Source organism: Saccostrea cucullata, unplaced genomic scaffold (assembly GCF_032062105.1).
Source record: "Saccostrea cucullata isolate Sc308-1 unplaced genomic scaffold, CSIRO_AGI_Scuc_v1 ctg171, whole genome shotgun sequence".
Lineage (NCBI taxonomy): Eukaryota > Metazoa > Mollusca > Bivalvia > Ostreida > Ostreidae > Saccostrea > Saccostrea cuccullata.
The window spans coordinates 566,033-592,422 of record NW_026926065.1 but is presented as its reverse complement, the minus strand read 5'-3'; the positions used below and the strand labels follow the sequence as shown (position 1 = coordinate 592,422).

Below are 26,390 nucleotides of genomic sequence, written 5' to 3'. Positions count from 1 at the left end.
CTTTTTCGGAACTTCTCTAGGTTTATGATTGGAGAAACCCATTCTATTGACATTAAAGATAAAACAAGAAGAGTTTCGAACGAATTCCAGACGTAAACACATGTGCACATGGTGGATTGAAATATGAAAGAGAAAATTTCATCGGGGAAAAAAAGAAAACAGAAAGCAGATAAAAAAGGAAGTAACTCTCCCATTAAAAAGAAAAAACAAGAAGATGAGAAATATACAGAAATCAGATTTAAATTTGAGCTTAGGGATCCAAATCTTACATTTTTAGGTATGTACACAACACTCAACAGGCTCATGAACATTGATGAACAGGGCACATTTTGTAAAATTTCATGGTGAATTAATAAAAAATGAAGATGGACAGGGGAAAAAAGTTCCCAAAGCTTATCACACAAAAACTGTAGTTTGTTTAATCCAAGATTTGTTATATTTTCATAAAAAAAAACTAATAAAATATTTATAAATGTTAATTTATGTGTATGGATTCATATTTATGTTAATTAATATTATTATAAGTTCATGATAAGTATTATGTAACCGGAGAGGAGAAAAATGCAGTGGACAAGACCAAGATTCAAACCTGAATCTCCAGTCAGGCACTCTACTGACTGAGCTATATGTAGCTGACCATCGGCGATCGAAAACAGCTGACCGCCACATAATGACATTCCTCCCTCCTTAAAGATCTTTGGTCCCTCAAAGACCCAAACCAAGGCTCATCCCTGGCAGGCCTCTCAACGTCAGTTCCAGGGCAAAGCAGGGCACCAAATGTGACAGGAGAGGAGAAAAAAAAATGCAGCGGACCAGACTGGGATGCTTTACTAACTGAGGTACCAGCGATTTGCTGACTGCCACAATTTGAAAGATTCATCAGTCAGTGTTGTAATCTGAGACCATACATTTGACCATAGAGCAGAATAAAGGGGACAAACAGGTTAATTCATTCTAAATGGTTCACTCCCTGTAAAAAAAAATTGTATTTTAATTTAACTACAATCTTTACAAATTCTTGATAATCAACCCCCCCCCCCTTACACACACACATCTATGTTTTCCATACATTTGTCAGTTCTACTCGCCAATGGCCAGACAGCTCAGTCGGTTGAACACTTGACTGCATGAAGATTCAGGGAGCCCAGGGTTCAAATCCTAGTCTGGTCCGTTGCATTTTTCTCCTCTCCTGCTACATTTATAAATCTTTTATTCAAATTATTTCTAAAATGTATTAAAATTTTAGAAACAGTGCACGGTTTTGTGTATACATTTTTTTCAATGGGTGGCACACACATACATAGCTCTCCATACATGTGTACATCTACTAATTTTTTCCAGGCAGTGAGCTACAGATCTGCAGCTATCCTCAGATCACTAATTGATTGTGTTTAAATTAATTTTAGCTTTGGATAAGTTTGTTAAGCAGGCAGAGGAACATGGCATAGACAGCAGTGAGTATGACATTGTGACCGGGTACTGTAGGTCGTCACCAGAGTGTGCCGAGATACTGACGCTGCTAGACGGGGGCAAAAGAAAGGAGAAAGAGGTCTGACACTAAACCTTAATTTCTATCTAAAGTTACCAACTTCAGAGAAAAATATTGCAGATTTGTATCAGTTATGTCCTAAATTATACATTATTTCAATTCATGGTAAAAAGAGTCAATGCACTAAACACAAAAGGATACACTGTAAAATTATATACCTACTATTAAGTACAATGAAATATTATTTCATAATTTGTAAGGAATTGATGTGTCTTCTGTAATTGTTTGTATAAGGATGAGGTGACTTGCGGCCCCCCGTATATTGACAAAAAATTTATGTCTAAATTTTACTCAAATTTTTGTATGTAACTAATCACTGATATCTGTACCTTTACAGAATACTATTTTTAACAAAAATAGAAACGTGATTTGAAAGATATAGATCTTTTATCTGGGTAGGGGTATCATGTTTACATCCAATTCCCATTGCATTTTAACCCCGCCCCACTCTTTTAAGCCCTTAAAATACACGAGCGCAGGTAGGTACAATTTTCTCCTTTGGCTGGTCACTGTATTTTATTGAAATCTACCTATTTGTGCAGGGAGAAAATTGTACCTAACTGCACTCACATGCTATTTTTAAAAAATTTGTAAAATATAGTTGGCCTTTCCCATTATAAACAGGTCAACGGAACTAGATTTTCTGGCGTGAGAATGAATTCATATGCTAATCAAGGCACAGGCGATACTTTCTAACTGACCAATCAGCTAAATGAAATCCTTTACGAGTGAGTACCACAAAAAAACTATTGAAACATGCTTTGGCGAATTTTACTGCTTTCTGATATTTTTTAATGGATTTGAGTCACAGATTAGACACGGATCTACATATGTACCATTTCCGAAACCACAGTAAAATTTATATAGTTAAAAACAATTGATAGAGTATACATGATATACATTAGTTTAAAGTCTTTTAGCATGTTTGGTGAGCAATTCGCTAGGTCTATACGTATTCCCGAGTATTGATGAATACAAGTTTCATGTGCATTTCTTGTCCTAAAAACCGTAAATGCTGAAAAACCATGCGTATCATTAAGTATAAACAGCCTCGGCTAACCATTATAAAAGTTTGAAATGTAGAAAAGGATAACAAGTAAATTGACCTAAACCACGTGTGTGCGATAAAATGTAAACGTAGTAAACCAGCATGTTTTGTTATTATGTCATCGGATTGGATAATGACTATGTGCGAAATAATAACAATAGCCATATAAGGTCTTCTCGTACATGCATATCCCTCTATTGTACTAAGACCCGCCCATTCTCTTGCCATTAAAGAAAATATTCACACAAATCTGGCCGATTTAGCTGTTATAAGGTCTAAAAAAAATCAAAGATAATGCAGTATTCCTTGTAATTAAAATGTGTCTGGACTATTGAAACTATTCAAAAGGCGTCGTATTTATTCACTCATGTTTGAAAACTACCAACATCGTTGTATATTAAATACAATTTGTCGTGGAAAAAGGGGCCCCAGATAGCAGTTATGTCACATCATCCTTTATTAGTTTTCCCCCTTTTTCAAAAGTTACATAGCATCTTTTTATATGTGTAAATATAATTTAATTTTTTTTAGCTGCATAGCATTTTTGGTGCATTAGAAGCCATAGTGCTGCGCCTTTTAGATGACTTGAGGCTAACTAAGCATGCTCCTGTTGGTAAAGTCATTCTTCAGAAGATCTTGTCGGTGGGCATGCCGTCCGTTTACTTTATGTTGGGACCTCAGGTGAGGGCGTCAGCTGTGAAGACTGCCCTGAGGATGCTGGGGGCGCTGGTAATGCTGGGAGAAAGCGGGGCCAAGTCTCTACTCTCACAGCTAGACACCTCCCACAAACATATCCAGTCTTTGTTCAATAGGAGGGACTTCAAGGTTAGACAAATAAATATCATTGGTTGATAAATTTAAATAGAATCATGTAATTTTAACGACGAGAACTTAAAACAATTCCTCTTTGGCAGATTATTATAGAAAAGGATGCACGTATAATTTTTGCCTTTTTTCAAAGTAAAATGCCAGAGATCATTTGTAACTTGCTAAGAGGTTAAGGATTATAAGCAAAATGGACATTACAACAATTACTTGTATGTGGAATCAGAATCTTTTCAACTGAAGCAGTTAATTTGGCTGGTAGCTGGTTCTCGAGAAAAAACACTGTTGTCAGCTTTGAAAGTTTACAGATATTTCTGTTTTTGGTTATTTTCTTATTTTTTAGTTACATTTTATCTAGTAGAGTTTTGTGACTGATATATTTCTAACAGGATCCACAGGACGTAAGGACGTGCCTGATTCACTTTATTATGGCTTTTCTTCTGGTGGGGAGTGACTCTGTCATACAGCAGCTTATAAACATAAAAGGTCAGTGTTCTCAAATCTCTTGTTTATTCACACCACTGTAAGCTCAACGCAATGGACTATCACCCTCTATATACCTAAAGTCTATGGGTCCCCCCAACTTTTTTTTATCTTCAAATATTATCATTAGTACATTTATGAATAACTACAGTCAAACTTGTTTTAAGAGGCCACCTTTGGGAAGTCTGGAAACTGGCCACTTAAGACAGGTGGCCTCTTATTCCAGTTTGGACTCGAAAAAGACATTCGGTCAATGAATAAACAACATTAAGCACTACAGTTAGATTGATTAATCAAATAATAAAACAGGTCAATTTAAGAAAGGCTTTTTAGTGTATGTATAATAATTTAAGCTCATTTAAAAAAAAAACTATTAAAGAATTAGAATTTTTTAAAAGGTTTTGTGCATGTCACTGTTTCTACATATTAGTTAAACAAGAAATACACACAGTGCCCGGCTATTATCCTTTTTATAAAGGAAAAAATTACTCAAAAATACAATTTTATGGTAAATAAAATAAAACATAGAAATTTAAGTAAGAATATGTCAATAAAAATTTCACTTGCATATGTTCAAAAATGGTCAGCAGTGTAAGCCCCCCCCCCCCACCAATTTATTCATCGGCAATTAACGTACTTGCTGAAGTTTTTCAAAGTCTTGTAAATGTTATTGTTTATAAAGCTGTCAGAATTTCTATGTAACATACACAGACACACAAATAAAATTAACCACTTGACCAGAGAGATGTATTGACGCAGTTAAAAATCATTCCATAACACAGGTGTCATATGCAGTAGAGTGTGACTAATCCCTATCAATCGTCTGTTGATAGTGAAATACACGAGATAATCATGCCACATGAAGCGCTTTGTTTTCACAAGTGTAGTAATTAGGGCTTCTACTGGAAATCAAAATCTAAAAGGTGTGAATTTCTTTAGGTAGAGGAAACTATCTATTGTATTTAAATTCTTTTTATTTTTCAATCAGCAAACTTGAAAATAATAAAAAATCTATCTAACAGGTTTTTTCATAAACACAAACAGAGGTCAGTGTATCCAGTAGTAATTTGTTTTAATTGCATTCATAACTGGGTTAAATTGGCTATCGGGATATAATCACCCAAGCGAATGAGTTTAAAAGACATGACAGAATCACAGCAAGTGACGAAATGGCCGCCTATTATAGTGTCAATAAGGCTGTTGGGAGAGGATTTGAGTGGCCGCTGGCCGCGTTACACAGGTGGCCGTTTATTCCAGTTAAAATATATAGGAAAAATCATCGGGGGGAACTGAAAGTGGCCGCTGATCGCGAGTGGCCGTTGATTTCGGGTGGCCGCTAAGACAAGTTTGACTGTATTCTTAAATTGGCAGAAAAAATATGTTAGTCTCTGTCTGTATAGATATATTAAGTCTGCATTTGTATTTATTGAAGATTAAATTTGATTTTCTTGTTTATTTATATTGTTTGTAATAACTGATTATTTACTTTTTCAGGATTTCTGAACTCCTTGTCTACTGGTCTGACAAAGGATAAAGCTGCAAACATTAAACTGATCTTAAATACACTATTGGAAAAGGTAGTTAAAGAATTCTAGCTTACTGTAGATCACCAAATTTTTGCGACACCTTATTTTTGCGAGATAGTCATTGACTCTTGATTAGTGAGACAAAATTTTCGCGAATTGTGGTTATTGCTCTATATATTCTTAAGGAATACAATAATACGAGAGAATTAAATTTTCGCGAACACACTGTCTCGCGTAATTACGCGAAAATAAAGTTCTCTGGAATAAAAAGTGATTTACAGTATATTGTAAACCTTTTTATTTGCTGATGACTAAAATTTTGTTAAAAAGGCAGCAAAAACTCCATGAATTTAATGTGCCTATTACCACAACAGGTTGTTGAGAATGAAGCCATTACAAAAACTCAGAAGTTGCGGCTGTTTAATGACTACTCCCTGGGTCAGATCAGTCAGCTGTATAAATGGACAGGTCACCCAGAACAAGGGGAGGGAACTATCACAGATGACATAGAGGAGGTATGCAGAATCTCAATATTGCATAAAATCTTTGTTTTGGGAAGTCAATATCAAAATTTATTGAATTGAAGACAATGAAACGAGCTGCACTTGTAGTTAATGTAATATGCTAACAAAAATTTTCAGCTTGGAACACATTCCAGTGAAGACAAAGAGATGGTAGTAAAATTGGCACATAAACTACTAATGGAGATTTGTTGTTCTCACAAAAATGGCATTAACTTTTATGACAAAACACTAGGGACAAGTGGAAAGTATGTATAATGTTCATAAGTATCTTTAAATTTTGAGGAAAAAATTCCATATGTAAAAACACCACAAATATCTTCTCTCTTTTCCCCTCTAATTTCACTGTTAACTATTGAATCACAATTTCATCTTAAAACTTTGATATTAAATCATTGATCCTTCTGACTTGGAAAGGAATTATTTTTTTATTCGTAATTTTTTTTTTAGAAACCAGAATCAGTTATTGACCAATTTCCTGACATCTGTGTCTAAGACTGTTGAGGGAAGGGAAGTAGAAGAACTAATTTGTCAGATTCTTAAAACATGCCCAGATCAGATCCAGCATTACCTCCCCTGTTTGATCAAGAACATACCACCAAGACCCACCACTAGATGGTGCTCTACCATGAACTTTCTCTGTGAGGTTAGTATAGAAAATAAATCTTTTGAAATTTCAAGAAATATCCTTTTGTGTTTATAACATGTACTGTTATAGTAGACATATACTTTTTTCTGTGAAAGATTAATTTATGCTATGTACATGCCGACAAATTTTCTGTGGTAATTTGTCCCATCATAAATGTATTTAAGAGACATTTATATCAAGAAAGGGCAATCCAACCCTCAGATTGAATACAACTTTCTGTGGAAATATGACTTAATGGATTTCAAAAAGTAATGCTTATTTTAAGACTTCGATTTTGAAATTTAAGGCACATTTTTTATTAAAGGATTTAATGTGCCCTCTTGACTGTGGAAGTTGAAATATTGTAGATCTACAAACATCAGCCAGACAGCCCAGTTGTCCTGAAGTCTAGTCAGCATCACTCACCTGTAAAATTTGTGGAGATGGTCATGGTTCACTTGATACCCATACCTGCAATTCTAACACCCGTTCTGCAGTCTGTTAAGGTTGATTATTTGGATTTTACTGAGTAATAAGTTGACAAATTTGAAGTAAAATCAAAACAAAGAGCAAACAAAACAGCAGGATTACAACAGAAAACAAAATGAAACATACCTGCCTCATACAATGTATGATTTAGTGAAAAATAATTTTTGTTTTTGGTAGAAAAAATATTAATCAATTGAATGTCAAAAGTCAGGTATGCAAGATGTAGTTTCATGTAGACATAATATGCATATAATTTGTTTGAGGCAAAATTTAAGAATATACATGAACCTTGTATGTTCAGCACATTGGATGTATACTGAATATTTTGTTTGAATTTCTAGCACCCCCATTCCAGCGTTCAGTATTTTGGGATGAAGTTTCTTGGAGTCCTACTCCAGAAGTCTGTGAACTTTCTGCACTGCCTTAATGAGGGGAGTGTGAAGCCTTCATCTTCTGTTTATAACCAATCAGAGAGGCAGGAAATTGTAGAACTCTTCAAAGAAAATATTCTAAAGGTAAAAATAGTGTATTGTATCAAAAATCAGCCTGAATTTGTATTTATATCCAAGTAGTTGGAATTAAATCACAAAGAAGTAGAGATTTCAATGTGAAATTTTGTTGAATTATCACAGGTGTTATTTATTTCAATGTGATTGATCAGTATTTGGGAAAAAAATAGTAGTGACAGATGAGACCAGGATTCAAACGGTAACCCTGAACTTGACTCAGGTACTCTACCTGGGAAATGAAACTGTTACTTGCATATAATGCATGGCTTTGCATGCAAAGTTTGAACAGAAAATCTGAAGAATTATCTCTTCTTTTCATAGATATTTCCAGATTGCAAATTGATTATGAGTTGTTGGAGGGATCTGTTGTTTCCTAAAAAGTCATCAGAGCAGAAAACCACTCCTGTGAAGGGGTCAGAGGTTAACAGTGAAGATAAGACGGATGAGAAACATCTTACAAAAGAGGAAGGTAAGAGCAGAAAGTTTGATTTTTCAACTTTTACTCTCCCTTTTAAATAGGGTCACTTCTCCTGAGGTTCAAACATGCTCTGAAAAATTAAAATGACAGAATTCAGCAAAATGTTACTAAATGTGTTCATGTAGGTATTCCAGAAATTCTGAGAGCAGATCACATGGTGGAGATAGAGAAAGCTCTGTGTCTTCTGCAAGAGTTCTCCCCATCTGTCCTAGTGGATAATACAGGGGACATAAGTATGTTGTTGGAGGGTGTCAGGAAAACCTCAGAGGAGTTATCTCCTCTTGAAATCCCTGGGAAGAGTGGGGATGCTGCCATGGAGATTGAAGAGAGGTCACATGACCAACAGAGGGCGCTGTTACCCCAGCTGTATTTGTTGAAGCTCCTGGCTGGTACGGATGCTCGTAAGCTGCCTTGGACTCAACAGGTGTGTAATCATTACAGAAAAAGTTCATATTGTTTCATTTTCCCTGGTAATTATTGGCCAATAGAATATTTTTAAAAAATGTTTCTCTGTCAGCAGTTTTTAAAATTAATGCATAGTTGGTGAGAGTTCTAGCTATGATATTGGAATTTTTTTGAATTATCAAAGAAATCCAAAGTTTAAAATATTTAACTGTATTTTCAGAGTCCAGATGGCCATTCTTTGATTTACCTGCTCTTAGATATGTTGTCCAAAATATCGGACTCTAAAATGCTGAACAAAGTGGAACACTTATTAGTCCAGGTAATTAAAAATATTGTTCCTCTAATGCATCTGGGTTAAAAGGCATTCCTTTGTAGTGCTTTCTTAAATGAATTACATGTAATGTGTACTGTTTTCAGCTTCTACATGGTACTGGATTGTTTGAACATCATATCAGGGAGTTGGAACTCTGGATCAAGCACTTCACCATGTTTCCTCATAAACAGGTCATACTGAAGTCTTTGGCTGGAATGTTCACTACCTACATTAGCAACTCCATGTCATATGTGGACAGACTTTGTATTCACATATCAAAGGTCATTTCCTTGGAAACAGACAATGTTGCCATGGAAAAGAGAAATTCCACAAGTTTTGACAATGCATTGAAAGGTATGTTTTCATGATTATTTAGCTAGTTATGTTAAAGACAACAAAACATAATCAGAGGTTCAGAGGCAGATACTGTAGCTTTGTATGTATCCATCTGTCTATATGTCTGTCATAACTTGGAATGATTGGTGCTAAGGCTTTCATATCTTTACCTTTCCATTTCTCCTGACAAGACCTTTCTTTATGTACCAAACATTTTTTGATCTTTTTCAATTTTGTTGAAATTTTTTTTGTAAAAGATCACAAAAAAGTTTAAGAATTTTTATTCCTTTGAAGCTGTTCTAGAAATGGATGAAGGAGATTTTGACAACATAACTGTTGAGGTGGAAACTACCTCAGAAACTAGTTTAAGGTACAGTATACCCCCTTTCTTCTTTTCAGTTTTAAGCACAATGAGTAGTCATGTCGTTGTTCCAAATCAAATAATTATTTGTTATTTATTTAAAATATGATTTTGATTTACCATGATTACAATTCTAGACTTCCATTTACACCATTGATTATTGTTGCCTTGGAAATCAACAAGAAAACCATGGAAACTGAGAAAGAAGGTCCGGAGACATCAGGTAAAGGGGATAATAGGGTGGGTGTGGGACTGTTCAAATGTGTATATCACACACATCCCTCCTGACCTACCCACATCTGGCTTTTTTTTTTTCTCCACATAAAGAGCTTAATTTTGTTTATTTAATTTACATGTATATTAAGGTAGGACCAAATAGATAGGTCAAATTTTTCCTCAACTTCAATTTTTCTGAAACTTTGATATTTTGTTCTTGGATACAGAATCTCTCTTTATATATGATATGAAAGAAATTCAACCGCACATTTTTTGCCCACATAGTCTGAAATATAGCCTCTCAGACCCCTGTAAGAAGTTTGTAGAATCAGACATTCGACTTGAAAATGAGCCTTATTTTAGAATTTTCTATTGATCTATTGCAAATTTGTGTAATACTTTCAATAAAGATAATGTTTTTGTTACTTTAAATCAGTAAGTCACATTGATACTGGAAAATTTGGGTAAAATATTAAGTAAAAAAGAACATATATTGTGTCAGAAATTGAAAATTCACATGTAAATATCCGACAGTTTAAGTTTTCTTAGGAGAAAATGTATTATTCATTTTTTACAAAAAATTAACAGAATGATTCAAATATGTCCTAGAATAAAATGTGTAAAAATAAAGAAAATTGAACCAGTGGTTTCAGATATTTTGGTGATTTTAAAAAAATTCAATGGCAAACAACTCAAAGAATCAGTAGATGACGTCACAATATTTGACCTTTTACCTCTTGATATGACCTTGACCTTTGTAGAACATAAAGAATAGAGACTCTTTATATATGTGTCTAAATATCACCCCTCTACTATTTATGGAACAAAAGTTGCACTGCATTTTTAGCTCACCTGAGCTGAAAGCTCAAGTGAGCTTTTCTGATCACCCGGCGTCCGTCGTCCGTCCGTCCGTCCGTCCGTCCGTCTGTCCGTCCGTCCGTCCGTCTGTAAACTTTTCACATTTTCAACTTCTTCTCAAGAACCACTGGGCCAATTTTAACCTAACTTGGTACAAAGCATCCTTAGGTGAAGGGGAATTTAAATTGTTAAAATCAAGGGCCAAGACCCCTTCCAAGGGGAGATAATCAAGAAAATACGAAAATAGGGTGGGGTCATTAAAAAATCTTCTTCTCAAGAACCACTGGGCCAGAAAAGCTGAAACTTATGTGGGAGCATCCTGGGGTAGTGTAGATATTAAATTGTTAAAATCATGACCCCCGGGGGTAGGGCGGGGCCACAATAGGGAATCCAAGTTTTACATAGAAATATATAGAACAAATCTTTAAAAATCTTCTTCTCAAGAACCACTGGGCCAGGAAAGCTGAAACTTATGTGGAAGCATCCTTGGGTAGTGTAAATATTAAATTGTAAAAATCATGACCCCCGGGGGTAGGGCGGGGCCACAATAGGGAATCCAAGTTTTACATAGAAATATACAGAACAAATATTTAAAAATCTTCTTCTCAAGAACCACTTGGCCAGGAAAGCTGAAACTTATGTGGAAGCATCCTTGGGTAGTGTAGATATTAAATTGTAAAAATCATGACCCCCAGGTGTAGGGCGGGGCCACAATAGGGAATCCAAGTTTTACATAGAAATATATAGAACAAATCTTTAAAAATCTTCTTCTCAGGAACCACTGGGCCAGGAAAGCTGAAACTTATGTGGAAGCATCCTTGGGTAGTGTAGATATTAAATTGTAAAAATCATGACCCCCGGGGGTAGGGCGGGGCCACAATAGGGAATCCAAATTTTACATAGAAATATACAGAACAAATCTTTTAAAAATCTTCTTCTCAAGAACCACTTGGCCAGGAAAGCTGAAACTTAAGTGGAAGCATCCTTGGGTAGTGTAGATATTAGATTGTAAAAATCATGACCCCCGGGGGTAGGGCGGGGCCACAATAGGGAATCCAAGTTTTACATAGAAATATATAGAACAAATCTTTACAAATCTTCTTCTCAAGAACCACTGGGTCAGGAAAGCTGAAACTTATGTGGAAGCATCCTTGGGTAGTGTAGATATTAAATTGTTAAAATTATGACCCCCGAGGTTAGGGCGGGGCCACAATAGGGAATCCAAGTTTTACATAGAAATATATAGAATAAATCTTTGAAAATCTTCTTCTCAAGAACGTTTGGGCCAGGAAAGCTGAAACTTATGTGGGAGCATCCTTTGGTAGTGTAAATATTAAATTGTTAAAATGATGACCCCCAGGGGTAGGGCGGGGCCACAATAGGGAATCCAAGTTTTACATAGAGATTTATTGAACAAATCTTTTAAAATCTTCCTTTCAAGAACCACTAGGCCAGGAAAGCTGAAACTTATGTGGAAGCATCCTTGAGTAGTGTAGATATTAAATTGTTAAAATCATGACCCTCGGGCGTAGGGCGGGGCCACAATGGGGAATCCAAGTTTTATATAGAAATATATATAGAACAAATCTTTTAAAAAGATCTGCATCACCCAAGTTACTCAGGTGAGCGATGTGGCCCATGGGCCTCTTGTATAACAGACTGTTACATGCTTGTTTATTGCACTTAGATAGCATAAACACATTCCAAAATGTAAGCTCTCAAATGACCAATATATAGGATTCTCTGATTTTTTCACAAAATATAACGCAAATTTGCCAAAACTTATTATTTTTCTTTCAGGTATCATTCATTTTTATCAATATAGTAATATTACTCTTTTTTCCTCCAGTACTTTTTGTCCTACCTTAATTTCTATGTTTTAATTTCTATAAATTTCTGTATTTTATTTAAAATACCAATTATTAACCTTTCATTTTTCGATGTTATTTGAATACCGAAATTAACTACATGTATCTGTATTGTTTCAAGTTACATCAAGGAAATAGATTAAAGTAAAGTATTTTTTTTCTTGTTTGGTCAGAATTCAGCCAGTATCTGTCAGGCGTACTTATTGACATTCTTCATTCTCAAGTTGAACCAGTGACAATAACTAAACTAGTCATGGAACTCCATGGGGAAACAATAAGTGCAGATGTACTAAAATACATGGAATCTTTACTCAAACCTGAAAAGGTACAGTGTATTACTGCAAGTAACCTCCACTTTGATATCTCTTCTCGAAATGTTTTTAAAAATAATAATTTTTTTAGTTACTGAGAAAAAAATCATCTCATATATTGAGATAGAGAGATAGAGCAATATTTATACACCTGTCAAATTGTTGTGATCTTACATATTCAATGCTCTCTGATGAGATTCCACATTGATTTTGACCTGTGACCACAGATCCCAGTATTAAATCAGGTCAAGGTCATAATTGGAAATCACATGGTACTTGTGAAGAGAAACAAACATATTTACTTTGAAATTTTGTTTTATTTCAGAAAAAATTGAAAAAGAAGTCTGTGAAAGTGAAGATAAATATGGAGGGTCTGTATTTCACAGCAAAACCTGTTTCCCAAGAGTTGATGATGGTGATGTTCTGTAAAGATGCTGTCGACAAGACAAGAGAGACAATCAGGAATGAACTAAAATCTGTCAGTCTGACTGAATTGGATACAGTTGTCAGTCAGGTTCTTCTGTATTGTGGAGTTTTACTAAAAACACAGGTCAGTTAATCTGAAAATTTTCTGATAAGTACTATACATTCAAACCTGGTTATCTTGAACTCAATTTAACTGAGAAAAAACTTTGACATATCCAAGTATGTGAGATATCAAGGGTTATATACTTAAAGAATATGTCGTTGGGATCTCCAATTCACATCATGGTATTCAAGATATCAATATTACAAGAGATATCCAAGTTCAACTGTATGTAACAGAATTACATGTAGTTCATGTCATTATGTATAATTGGGAAGCCCTATATTTATTGATAAAAAGAAAAGGTACATTTGTAATTTTATAAAATGTTGAATTAAAATACAGGTGACTCTCGATCTCTCGAAGTTCAAGGGACCGCAAGAAAAGTTCGAGAGATCGAAGGGTTCGAGAGATAGAAAGTAAATAGTAAATAAAATCCGGAATTTTCAGTTCCGATCATAGAAGTTCTACTTTTATAGATACCGGAAGTATCTGTAAATAAAATCATTGCACGTTTTCTATCGTATTTCAAAGGTATAATATTTACTTGATATCAACAACAATGATCGTATTTCGACTAAATAAAACAAATTTGTAAAGTTTCAATGCTTAACTGTTCTTATTTGCTGATTACATGAAGTCCGAATAGCAATTGTCGGTTTGACTATTCCGTGGCTTGACCGGGTCCTTCACCCTGTTCACTAGTGTTCACAAGATTTTTCTTAATCGGTATAGTCCTTGAGAAAGGAATTTCTTGTGCAATATTTGCCATAGTGGGATTATGTAGGCTCTGATAAAAGTTCATAGCCAATAGGAACTTATTTATTCGACTATAACATGTATAAATTATTTTCCAAAAACTTGTCGTGACGGTCTCGTTTTCAAATCAAAATAAGTTGTGAATTAAAAAAACAGTTAATAATTTACCAATAATAATCAATTAATTATATCAACACACCGACTACCCACAGGTGAAGTGTCATCTATGTAAACACCCAATTAAAACACCTCAATGCCAAGCCCAGACGTTCACTGTTATCCAGGTAAGTTCAGACTGCATCAATTTTACGCTTGATTAGCTTGTATACACACGCAATCAAAACTTCGAGAGATAGAGAGTAAAATTCAATGAATTATGTGTAACGGGACCCACGTTTTGGTTCGAGAGATAGAGAACTTCGAGAGATAGAAGTTCGAGAGATCAGGAGTAAATTTGCTTAATTATATAGAGGAAAAAAACGGGACCGGAGGTTCACTTCGAGAGATCGAGAACTTCGAGAGATCGGAGTTCGAGCCATCGAGAGTCACCTGTAGTAATAATAGCTCAACCCAATGCAGGTTCTCTACAATTAGTAATACAATAAAATTCTATTTTCAGAATACGGAAGACATTGATTTACTTAAATTTTGCTGGGAGATGTTAAATATTATAATGACTGCTATGAGGAATGATGGAACTGTGAATGAATCTGAAGTGATGGAATCAGAGGAATCACAAAATGAACCAAATCTAAACATCAAATTCATAGAAATTCCAGAAAAGTCCAGAGAAGAATACTTATCTGACATGTTACAGAAGATTTTAATGCACTCCTGTGTTTTCTCTTTTTTTTTATTTCCCTCTGGGGAGATAACTCTTGGCAGATCAACAAGTGCTTGTGAGGAGATGGTGGTCTGTACTACTCAAGGCTTGTGTAGTATTTTGAAAAAGGTGGAATCACTCCCTCAGAAAACACTGTCTAAAGAGCTGGATGGATATTTTAACAAGTGTCTGACTCTGTTAACTGACAAAAAGTATTCAAAAAGTGCTACGATGACAACACATCTGAACAGTTTTCTACAGTCCACAGAGACTTTCATCAGCAAAGAACATGTCAACAAATTACTGTCAGTCCTACTTTCACTTTCTATATCAGATTTGACAAGCGTTAAAGCTAGGTCACTGATGGAAAAAGGCCAGGTTCTCCTTACCCTCCTTAACAGTATTAATGACAAAGAACAAGCCACCATACCAGTCCTAAACTTCAGTAAATTCCAAACTCTGTTCACCCTCCTTGAACATTTGGATGTTGTTGACCTAGAAACTGCATGTTTCAATGTATTAACCCTTTATCCCATAGCCTCAGTAGTTATGCCAAAACGTGTGTTCATAAAATGCTTGGAATCTGATTCTGTATTGAGAATGGAGATATTGTGCATTGTGGTTTGTCAGAATGTACTGGCTAGGGAGTGGTTTGAGTCTTGGATCATTGATAGAAACTCAGTGGATCTAAGGCCTGATGTTTTACCAGTGCTGCTTCAGTGCATTGAGATGAATCCCAAAAGATTATTAGAGAGTAAGTTTACAATGTAATCAGATAATTTGAATTAATATGAATCTATACTTTAATGTCGTGAAGGAAATTTGGTTGTCATTTTTGATACATAGTGATTGGTATCATAATTTAATTATGAAATTAAATTTTTATAGGCAAAAAATTTCTTTGTCAAACTTTGAAAATGTGTGAGAATTGTTTGCATCTTCTGGAGGAGAAACAAGGCATCCCATTGGAGGATAATAACCAATCAGAAACAGCTGGAGTAAGGAAAAACTCAGCTGAAAGAATAAAATGGCTAACTCTGAAACTAGACAAAATGGGAGTTTTAGGTAAAAGTATGATATTCATATTAGTTTTGAGGAACCAAGTTTAACACATTCAATAATTAATACTGTAACAGTTGTTTTTCTTTAAACTTAAAAAAAAAACTGACCCACCAAAAAATTTGATTTCACATACATTTACAGTATCAAAGCTGGATTTTTTTTCAGGTCATTCAAGTTAAATGAATTAATGTTTTAAAAGAAGATTCAAATTTGTTCAAATCTTGACCATCCAAAGGAGGGGTAAAGGTCATTAAAGACATTCATAAAAACTAATGACTGAAATTACAGATAATACCTTGAAAGGGAAAGTCATCACCCTCATATCAACATTAATGACAGACACAAGAAATCTGTGCCCTCTTCACATTGACCTGCTATCCCAGCTGTGTGGAAATCCAGAGGACACAAAGAGGCGGAGTTTGTTGTTAAGGAACTGTCAATCATGTCTTCTTCTCAGGCTGAAAAACAAGCAAACCAGAGAAGAAAACGGGATAGAATCATTGCTGATTGCTCTTTCTTCCTTCAGCCAGGTAGGTATGGACTTGTAATATCAAAGTGCTTTTTCTAAGCTTTTATTTACTTCAGTTTCCTATTTTTAGATCACCTGAGTAAACTCAGCTGACCTATTGCTATCTGTTTTCGTCCGTTGTCGTTCGTCGTGCGACGTGCGTCGTGCATTAACATTTGAACATTTTCAGCTTCTTCTCTGCAACCACTGAACCAATTTCAACCAAACTTGGCATAAAGCATCTATGGGTGAAGAGGAACAAAAATTGTGAATTTTATGGTTCCCCCTCCCCTGGGGCTTGAGGGGTGGGGCCAAAACCACTAAAATTAATGCAATCTTTAAAAATCTTCTCTACTCCTGGACTTCAAGCAGTCAAACTGTTTGCATGATTGTAATCAGCAAGGATGCCTCTACCAAAATTGTGAAATTTATGGCCCTTGGGTCAGGGGTTCTGGTGTTAGGGCGGGGCTCAATAAGTATATAGTGAAAATGCATTATTTCTTTGAAAATCTTCTTCTTTGCTCCTGGGTATGAAATAAACCAACTAAGTACATAGTTATGATGAGCAAGAGTGCCTCTACCAAAATTGTGAATTTTATGGCCCCAGGGTCAGGGATTCTGACGTTAGGGCGGGGCTCTTTTGATTATATAGTGAAAATGCATGAATTCTTTGAAAATCTTCTTCTCTGCTCCTAGGTATTAAATAAACTAACTAAGTGTATAGTTATGATAAGCAAGGGTGCCTCTACTAAAGTTGTGAATTTTATGGCCCCAGGGTCAGGGGTTATGGTGTTAGGGTGGGGCTCTATTGATTATATGGTGATAATACATGAATTCTTTGAAGAATTTCTTCTTTGCTCCTAGGTATTAAATAAACTAACTAAGTACTTAGTTGTGGTGAACAAGAATGCCTCTACCAAAATTTTGAATTTTATGGCCCCAGGGTCAGGGGTTCTGGTGTTAGGGCAGGGCTCTATTGATTATATAGTGAAAATACATGAATTCTTTGAAAATCTTTTTCTCTGCTCCTAGGTATTAAATAAACTAACTAAGTGCATAGTGATGATGAGCAAGAGTGCCTCTACCAAAATTGTGAATTTTATGGCCCCAGGGTCAGGGGTTCTGGTGTTAGGGCCGGGCTCTATTGATTATATAGTGAAAATACATGAATTATTTGAAAATCTTCTCCTCTGCTCCTGGGTATTAAATAAACTAAGTACATAGTTATAATGAGCAAGAATGCCTGTTCCAAATATGTCAATTTTATGGCCCCAGGGTCAGGGGTTTTGGTGTTAAGGCATGGCTCTATTGATTGTATAGTGAAAATACATTATATCTTTGAAAATTTTCTTCTCTGCTCCTGGGTTTTAGGAAGATGAGCTACCTATCTAGTTATGATGAGCAAGGGCCCTAATCTTCCAGAATTGTGAATTTCAAGGCCCTAGGGTCAGGGGTACCATAGAGGGAGGGGGGGCTGTACTTATATACTGAAAATGAATGAATTGCTTGAAATCTGCTCTTTGGTATTAATAAAATATTTTTGAAAAGCAAGGATGCCTTTTTAAGAATTGTGCAATGTGTGGATCTAGGCCTAAGGGTCAGGGTTCATGTGTTGAAATGCATTTTTTGTTCCCCTACCCTGCCTATGGGTATTAAGTAACCAAACTAAGCAGCTGCTAAGTGTATAGTTATGATGATCAATGGTGCCTCTTTCAAAATTGTGAATGCCATAGCATCTGGCTTAAAACATGAATCAAATTCAATCACTGGAAAGTTGTTGCATAATGCTCAGGTGACCTATAAGGCCCATGGGCCTCTTGTTACTTTATCACTGTGTATTCCTCCAATTGATTTATATCGGTATTTTTTAAAGGATGAAATAAGAGACCTCTACAATACTAACTTGATAAAAGAATGGCCGGATTTCGTCAAAACTTTGTTGAGGTTGGTTTGACATTTTTAAAATAGTTTCTTTAGTTTCTATCAGTTTAATAGGAATCTCTGATATTTTACATAATTTGTTTGTTTAAAGAATTTGTTAAAGTTTTGGTCAATATGGTATGTGATGGTTTTCTATATTTCACTGTAAAATATTTGATTTCTTTGTTTTTACAGATACAGATATACAGACAAGCTGACATTACAGCTCCTGACCACACTGACAGATGTTATTTACAGAGATCCTTCTGAGATAGACACACCTGTATCATCAGACCTACCTGTAAAACATCTACATGAAATGCTTATCAGCCACTCTCAGTATCTACCAATTATGTTCAACGAGGCTCACCCAGAGGTCAAAGGTAGGTTGAGAAGCTATCAAGACAAAATAAAGTTCTCTATAAGCATGATAAGAAATTGAATAATATTTTAATCCTCTTTTAGTTTTATTCATGAATTATACATCCATGAATCTTTGTAAGAAAAAGGTTAGTACATGTATTCTATATTTTATTGTTTGTACATGTAAAATAAAGCTTCATTGTTGTACACATCCTCAGAACCACTGGTGGATCTAATGACTTTACTGGTGGAGAAGGACCAGGCCTGTTGTCACACCCAACACATTGGGGTCCTGCTGGGGGCCTACTCAGCCTCCCTGTCCTTTACTGGTATGTATTAGTGAGAATACCTCACAGCACCCAATATACATGTACGGTACATGTAATTATCCCATCCTGTTAAATACCTAGGTACTTCAGCCATGTGATTTTGTGAATTTTATTTTAAAAGTCAGATGTAACTATCACACAGATAATTTATTGATGTGATGCTGATATCTACTCGTAACATTCTTTTTTTAATTTTTCTTACAATTTTTTTGGTAACTTTTGTAGATCAGAAGATTCTAAGACTGCTGTGTTTGTATGAGCAAAAAAAGGCAGACTTAAAGAGCTACAGGTATGCTATTTTGCAAATACAATTTTAAAAAAAAAATACTTGTAAAATACACATCCCTTCCTTAAAGTGTATACATTGTATTCTAGGAATAGTATGACTCCTGCAGATTTTTAAATTATACTGTAAAATTACTAATTTTTGTGGTTTAATTTTCATTTTAATGGAAAGGGGAGGGGGTAGGGGAATATGAAGCAAACACAATTCTGTGTCATTTATGAAAGGTCAAAATTTCAAAACTACAGTATCATCAGTAATTCAACACTTCTTCAACAATGAAAATCCCTGTTGACCAGAATGTTTTTCTAAAACCAGGATAATTTGACCCCTCAAAATTAAGTAATGTACAGTAGAAGTTACAATATCTATTTACCGTTGCTTGTTTTTCAGACCGTATTTGTGGGGGATGAAGGCGGTGGAGGTTCGCTCTGTTAAGAAGTCTCTGGGGGCCTCCCTGACTGGGCAGAAGACAGCAGAGGAGGTCATGGGGTGTCTGGACCAGAGGATCCTACAGACCTCCATACTAAAACTGCCACTCAGGAGGAGGATGCAGGTAGACATCTGTAAAAAAAACTGATCTGGAAAACACGTACAAATTAACATACTTATCCTATTTGGCATTGAGAGCACATTCATTGTATTTTTTATTTAGAGCTTATTTATTTGAATACTTTTTGCGAGAAAAAAAAATTAAAGCAGTTACATCATCTAGCTTCATTTCATTTCAAGAAATGTGTAAATTCTCGGATACATTTTCTTCAGAATCAAGTAGCAAATGCTATCTAACATGTACACACAAGTTGGTCAAGTTTCAGTTTGTAAACCTTTCTATTGATAATACATGTAATATGAATCCATCATCACCATTTATCCTGAATCTTAAGTTCATCAGAACAAAAAAAAATCAAGCTTTCATCAGTAGAGACATTTACTGTAAAGGTAAGGTAATATAGAACAGTGTCATTGTTTACAGCCTGGCACAATACAGGACGCTGAGCTGATCAAGACTGTCCCTGAAGCTTACGATCCCTGCTTCCTTCTCCCTGTCTTCAGTGAACTTGTCAGATCTGGTAAGTAAAAATAACATAAGAAACAGGCAGATAATTACATCCATATACCAATAAATTGCTTTCAATTTGAATTTTAGGGGTTTTTTTTACCATAAAATGTTTTGAAGTAGTGGATCTGGTTTCTTATCTCTGTAAATCTGTTTCAGAGTCAGTTTTAGATTGCTGTAAGTTTGTAGAAAGCCAATGCTTGTCTTTCACCTTTGCCTGCCTGAGTTGCCATGACAGTGTGATGCGGGGTGCAGCTTACCACATTCTCAACAACTTCCTGTCCCATTTGCAGGGTGCACGCTTCCCTGAGGCCCAGCAGGTTCTTTATTTTGTGGAGCTAGTGAAGAACAGTATAGAGACACCAAACACAAAGCTGCCATGTATCATCACATTGTTTCTGGCTAGAGTTGCCACGGAACTTCTTAAGCCAGGTAAAAAAAAAATAGAAATAGGAGTAGCCTCCCTTATTTGATGCCTGATGGTTTAAATTCATCACTGTTTTCTTATTTAATTAAATTATTATTCATTGAATGTTTTGAAATTTTTACTGTTTGATTCAAGATATGAGAATGATTAAAATAATCTGTTCACTGCAAAGAGGATCTGTAATTTCTAATTTTTGTGCCAGTATTTTCATAACATGTATATTTTTTAAATACTGTAAACCAACTTTTATTCGCGTGCGAGAAATTTTCGCGATGTTCGCGAGAGCCTTGTCATCGCGAATATTTCTCGCCGTGAATGGGTCCTTAAAGTCACTTTCTCCATTATAAATAGTTCCAAAAAAGGCTTGATCGCGAAAATTAATCGTCGCAAACAACTTTACTCCCAGTAAATCGCGAAATAAAGTCGTCGCGAATAAAAGTTGGTTTACAGTACTGTATACAAAGTTAAATTACCCATGACAACTTTTGTAGCTTTTCCTTTTGCAGCTATTAATTTTGGCAATTGAGGAAACATTATACATAGATACAGAAACAAGAAATGTTCTTTATCAGAAGTATATATAACCAAAGGAAAGCCATGAAGTGCATAGATATTTTTCACATACATGTAAACGAAAGTTGGTTCACAGTATTAGAAATTCCTTTAAGTGAATAGTAAAGGCAGTTAATCTTAAGGTTTTGATGTTTTATTTTTCCAGAGGACCACATGTACAAGATGTTGAATGCCTTTCTGTTGTTGAAGCCTGCTATGGATACAGGAAATGTTCCAGAGTTCTACAAACTCTTCAACAGTTCAGCACCAGAGGTATCATACTACATATAGAGCAGATGTTGTAATGCTTGTGCTTAGGAAATTAAGATGAATTGATAAAATTCCTTTGCTTACATCACATTTTGCTCTTCAGACCTAAGGAAATACATCAGTCTGAAATATGTGTGTTTGTTAACATCTTGTGTGTTTTTCAATACATTGTATGTCTATGTCACAAACTGATATCAATTCAGTTTTTTGGTAAGAGAACAAAATCTTTTTTATTAAGAAATGAGCCTTGTATTTTTTAAATGTGAATCTAGTTATTTATACTTTGATCTCAGTGAGATCCATGGAGACTAAAAATTTTGGTTTGGTGTCTCCATGGACACCATGCAGACCAAATTTTTTAGTCTCTACAGAATTCACTGAGATTAATTGATGCTAGTTCTTGTGTATTTGCATTGAAGTAAACAATCAAATATGTATCCCCCTTCCCCCCCCCCCCCCCAAAAAAAAATGTTTGTTTTTTTAAATTAATTATAACTTTGATGTTTTGCAGTACAAGCTAGAGAGAGGCTGGATGCTTGGTTTACTGTCAGAGGGACTTAGAGAGACTGCAGATTTCCACATCTTTGAGAAGCGACATATCTTGAAGATGTTGTTGTCCTACTATGAGTCCAGTATCAGTGACAACTCTACACAGGTGGAAAATTTACACCATTATTGCATTGCAGATTAGAAATATCTCTTAAATTTTTTGCATGTGAACATTTTAAGGTAAATTTATTATTTAATTTTGATAGCACTGAGATTTTGAGAGCAGCTTGATAAAGAAAGGTGACCTACCTTGTTCTTGTGTATTTGCATTGAAATAAACAATCAAATATGAACAAGGGATCCCCCTCCCCCGAAATAAAATGTTTGATTTTTTAAATTAATTATAACTTTGATGTTTTGCAGTACAAGCTAGAGAGAGGTTGGATGCTTGGTTTACTGTCAGAGGGAGAAAAGCTGAGAGAGACCTGGACAGTGTTTCCACATCTTTAAGAAGCGACATATCTTGAAGATGTAAAAATATATAGTCATTTAAAAATCTATGAGTCCAGTATCAGTGACAACTCTACACAGGTCAGGCAAAATTTACTTCTTAGTTTTACTGAGTTTTTTGAACAACTCAGAATTATTGCATTGCAGATTAGAAATATCTCTTCATTTCTCGTACCTGCATTTGAACATTTTAAGGTAAATTTATTAGAATGCCTTAATTTTGATAGCTTCAAGTACTGCAGATTTTGAGAGCAGCTAGTCTTCTTCTCAAGAACCACTGGGCCAAAAAAGCTGAAATTTATGTGGAAGCATCCTGTCTGTTCCTTGTAACCCCCGGAATCATGGGATTTTAACCTGGTACTCTGCTATGGTACAGGCAAAGTAAGGACACCAGTCTAAAACAGCTAAGAAAAACATTGAACAAGGGATCATTTCTTAATTTTTTTAAATTTATCATTCCAAAATGATAAGTGTTTGGTGCAGTTTTGTATTCTTAATTTAAGACTTCATTTCTTTTTAAAAAGGTGCCATACAGCCACTTTTAACAGAAAAATACTTTTATGCAAACCTTGATATCATTATTGCATAATCAGTGTAAGATTAATAACATAAAATTTTGTGCCATGATTACTCATGTTCATATTTGTTGGTTAGATCATTGCCTGCAGAGCATTTGAAGATACTGCTGGAGATTCTACACAATACCTGGAAAACAATGCTGGGTGAATCACACAGAACAGAGACAAAAGAGAAAACGGCCTCAGATGACAAAACAATGACAGACAACAACAGAGAGACAGACCACCAAACCCTGGTAGTGGAGGGAACAGTCTCACATAGCAGTGAGGGAGTGGACAACAGAGTGATGGATAACCACACAGTGACAGATGAGAATATGGAGAATAAGCCTAGTCAGAGTCTGACAGAAAGGAAGCCCCTCCCAGTTCTGTTTACTAGTCAGATGATCATTGTCATCAAGCAACTCCTGGGTAAAGTCAGGTAGGACACACAGTGATAAGACAAAGGGAATAGATATATCAGCAAGCAAATTAAAAGAATTGTGATGCCCCACTTTGGGTGTTTTTGTGGGTGAGATGTCATTATTTATGGCATATTGTGTTAGATATGAACATCCTATCATATGTCATTCAGAAGTTATCACCTAAGTTGAATTTTTTGAAAATTAGGTCAGTCATGAAGGTCAAGGGGTCTATAATCATAGCATACTGTGAAATATCTTATCACATGTAATGCACATGTATGTCAAATATGAAAGCCATACCTCTTCTCAATCAAAAATTATAAGGAAAAATTAACATAGCAAAAGTAGGTCAAACTTCAAGGTCAATGCCATGAGGTCAAAAAGCCTAGTGTATTTAGAAAGGTCTTGACACAGGTAATACAAAAATATAATATGAAAGCCCTGTATCTTCTCATTGAAAAGTTATGGCCAATTCAAAGTAATGTTTAAATTTGTTTAAAGTAGGTCAAACTTCAATGTCAAGGTTACAAGGTCTAAAATCATAGTGTATTTAGAAAGGTCTTGTCACAGACAATAAACGTTTTATATTAAAGCCCTATCTCTCCTCATTCAAAAGATATGACCAAGATTAAAGCTTTTATGACAGACTGACAGACCTACAGACTGACAGAGGAATGAGATTTAATGCCCCTCACTTTCAGGAAAACAGGTGACAAAAATCAGTATCTTTAGATTATAAGAGATTTTGTGATGGTGAAGTATTAGTTCAAAGTCTGTCTGTCTGTCTGTCTAGCTGCCTGTAGGCAAACAGTATTTGAAAATTGAACTCTTCTGAGAATGTTTGTTTGATTTCAATTAAGTTTGGTACATAAAAAGATTTACATACTATGATATATAAAAGTCTTAATTGTTTTTATTTTATTTTGATGCGCTATGTTTTTCTATTTTATTTTTAATTTTAACTACAAACCAGCAGAGCTGCAGTGTTATCAGAGACTTCTGTTGTTTTGAGGGTTTTTTAAGGAGGAGGAGAAATATTATCCATGCAACTTAAAGTACATTGCTTATTTTCCCCATTTGATCAATATTTAGTACATTTTTATTATGATTACCTTTTATTTTTACAGCACCGAGGTGAAATTGGAATCTTACTGTCAGCTATTGGAGACCTTGCTATCTGTCCTAGATTACACTGATTTCCCCAAGGAGGAAAACCAAGGTGTGCTTCACAGAAACCCTGATTATAACTTGACAATTAGGGAGGCTTTATTGTTGTTAGGCAACCTATGTAACTATGGTGACAACCTTGAGACTCTTCAATGTGTGTCCTCTGCTTTAAAATCTTTGAGGCTAGAAAATATTTCTGTGTTTAAAACTGATAAAAAATTAATCACAAAGAACTCAGGTGATTCAGACAGTTTTACTACACAGAGGAATTCTGAAGAAATGAAGAAAGTGATTGAACTGACATTAAAATCATTGATTCGGTGGAACCCTTCTTATTTGCTTAGCACTCAATCAACGGAGAAAACTGTTCCTCTGTGTATTGGAGCCATCATTATTAGTTCATGGCTTCTGAAACAAAATCAGAATGTGATTGGTTGTAACTCATGGGACCTCTTTGTTGATTGGCTGCATTCTGTTATGATGTCATCTAGAAGTTTCACAGAAGTGTTATTAGAATGTCCAAAAGAAGGACAGATTATATTAGAGGGCCTGTTTGGTTTGTATTCTCATCTCTATAATTGCATTCCGCATCTCAGTGAAGTGGATGCCGTTAATCAAGGGAAGATAAATCTTAAAGACAAAGAGTTAGTTTTAAATGGCAGTTGGAGCAGGACAATAGAGAAGCTGAATGAAATGGTTTATCTGCTGTTTGAACTGAAAACTGATAGCAAACAGAAGACTTGGAAGGAATTCTCTTCTAAGTACAAAAAGATAACAGGTCATTATTACTTTTTCAACAATTTCTATGTAGACTGAAATATCAAAGGAACATGCATTCTTGTATCATATGGAATGTGATAGAGAGTTAATTAGAGCAAAGCATATAACAGATACTTCATTTTTGCTAGATGATCCCTTTGAAGTTGTGTTAACATAGGAAATAATTTTTTTATAAAGTTGTACACTGTACTAAAAAAGAAAACATTATCATAATGAAAAAATATGGAATCAATTCTCTCTTGATTACTGTAAACCAACTTTTATTCGCGACGACTTTATTTCGCGATTTACCGGGGGTAATATATTTCGCGACGATCAATTTTCGCGAGCAAACCTATTTAGGTTCTCTTTTGAATAGACACATAGACTTTAAGAACCGGTTCGCGGCGAGAAATATTCGCGATGACGAGGCTCTCGCGAACTTCGCGAAATTTTCTCGCACGCGAATAAAAGTTGGTTTACAGTATCCAACTTGTTTTGATTAAAAGTCGTACATTTTATTGTCATTTGATGACATCTTTATTGAAGATTGGTAAAACATATCACACCTTTGTGTGTATGTTTGTGGGTGCATCTTGTAAAATTGGTATCCTTTTTTATTTACAGAACCTGAGAACCAGTCAATCCTTCTGAGACAGTATTTGCTGCAGCACCTGATAGGCTCATCCTAATTAATCTCTACAGAAGACATTTTGTTCAATAGTTATTCAAACTTTAAAAAATATAATTCATAAGTTAATATTTGAGTTTATATAAAAAAGGGATATGACATGTAAATTACTTTTTCATATACCTTTGCGAGTCATCATTTCATGCCCATTATCTACTTATTAAGGAATAAAAGCATAGAAGAGTA

General features: G+C 35.1%; 1 protein-coding gene across 1 annotated transcript; it reads left to right on the top strand.

Moving 5' to 3' along the window:
- The first annotated feature begins 98 nt into the window (after positions 1-98).
- LOC134270606 (nucleolar pre-ribosomal-associated protein 1-like) lies at positions 99-26,390 on the top strand. The gene is made up of 35 exons (XM_062752835.1): positions 99-277; positions 1,407-1,549; positions 3,129-3,422; positions 3,812-3,908; positions 5,400-5,482; positions 5,806-5,946; positions 6,073-6,200; positions 6,403-6,598; positions 6,949-7,086; positions 7,411-7,584; positions 7,900-8,047; positions 8,182-8,480; positions 8,682-8,780; positions 8,879-9,128; positions 9,405-9,480; positions 9,609-9,694; positions 12,587-12,738; positions 13,050-13,274; positions 14,629-15,586; positions 15,721-15,897; positions 16,183-16,424; positions 18,276-18,346; positions 18,518-18,705; positions 18,904-19,014; positions 19,240-19,303; positions 19,691-19,853; positions 20,274-20,370; positions 20,517-20,789; positions 21,503-21,609; positions 22,118-22,261; positions 22,833-22,870; positions 22,915-22,986; positions 23,260-23,604; positions 24,715-25,532; positions 26,141-26,390. Exons 1-35 carry the CDS (start codon positions 124-126, stop codon positions 26,203-26,205), a joined length of 6,816 nt encoding a protein of 2,271 aa, XP_062608819.1. The 5' UTR covers positions 99-123; the 3' UTR covers positions 26,206-26,390.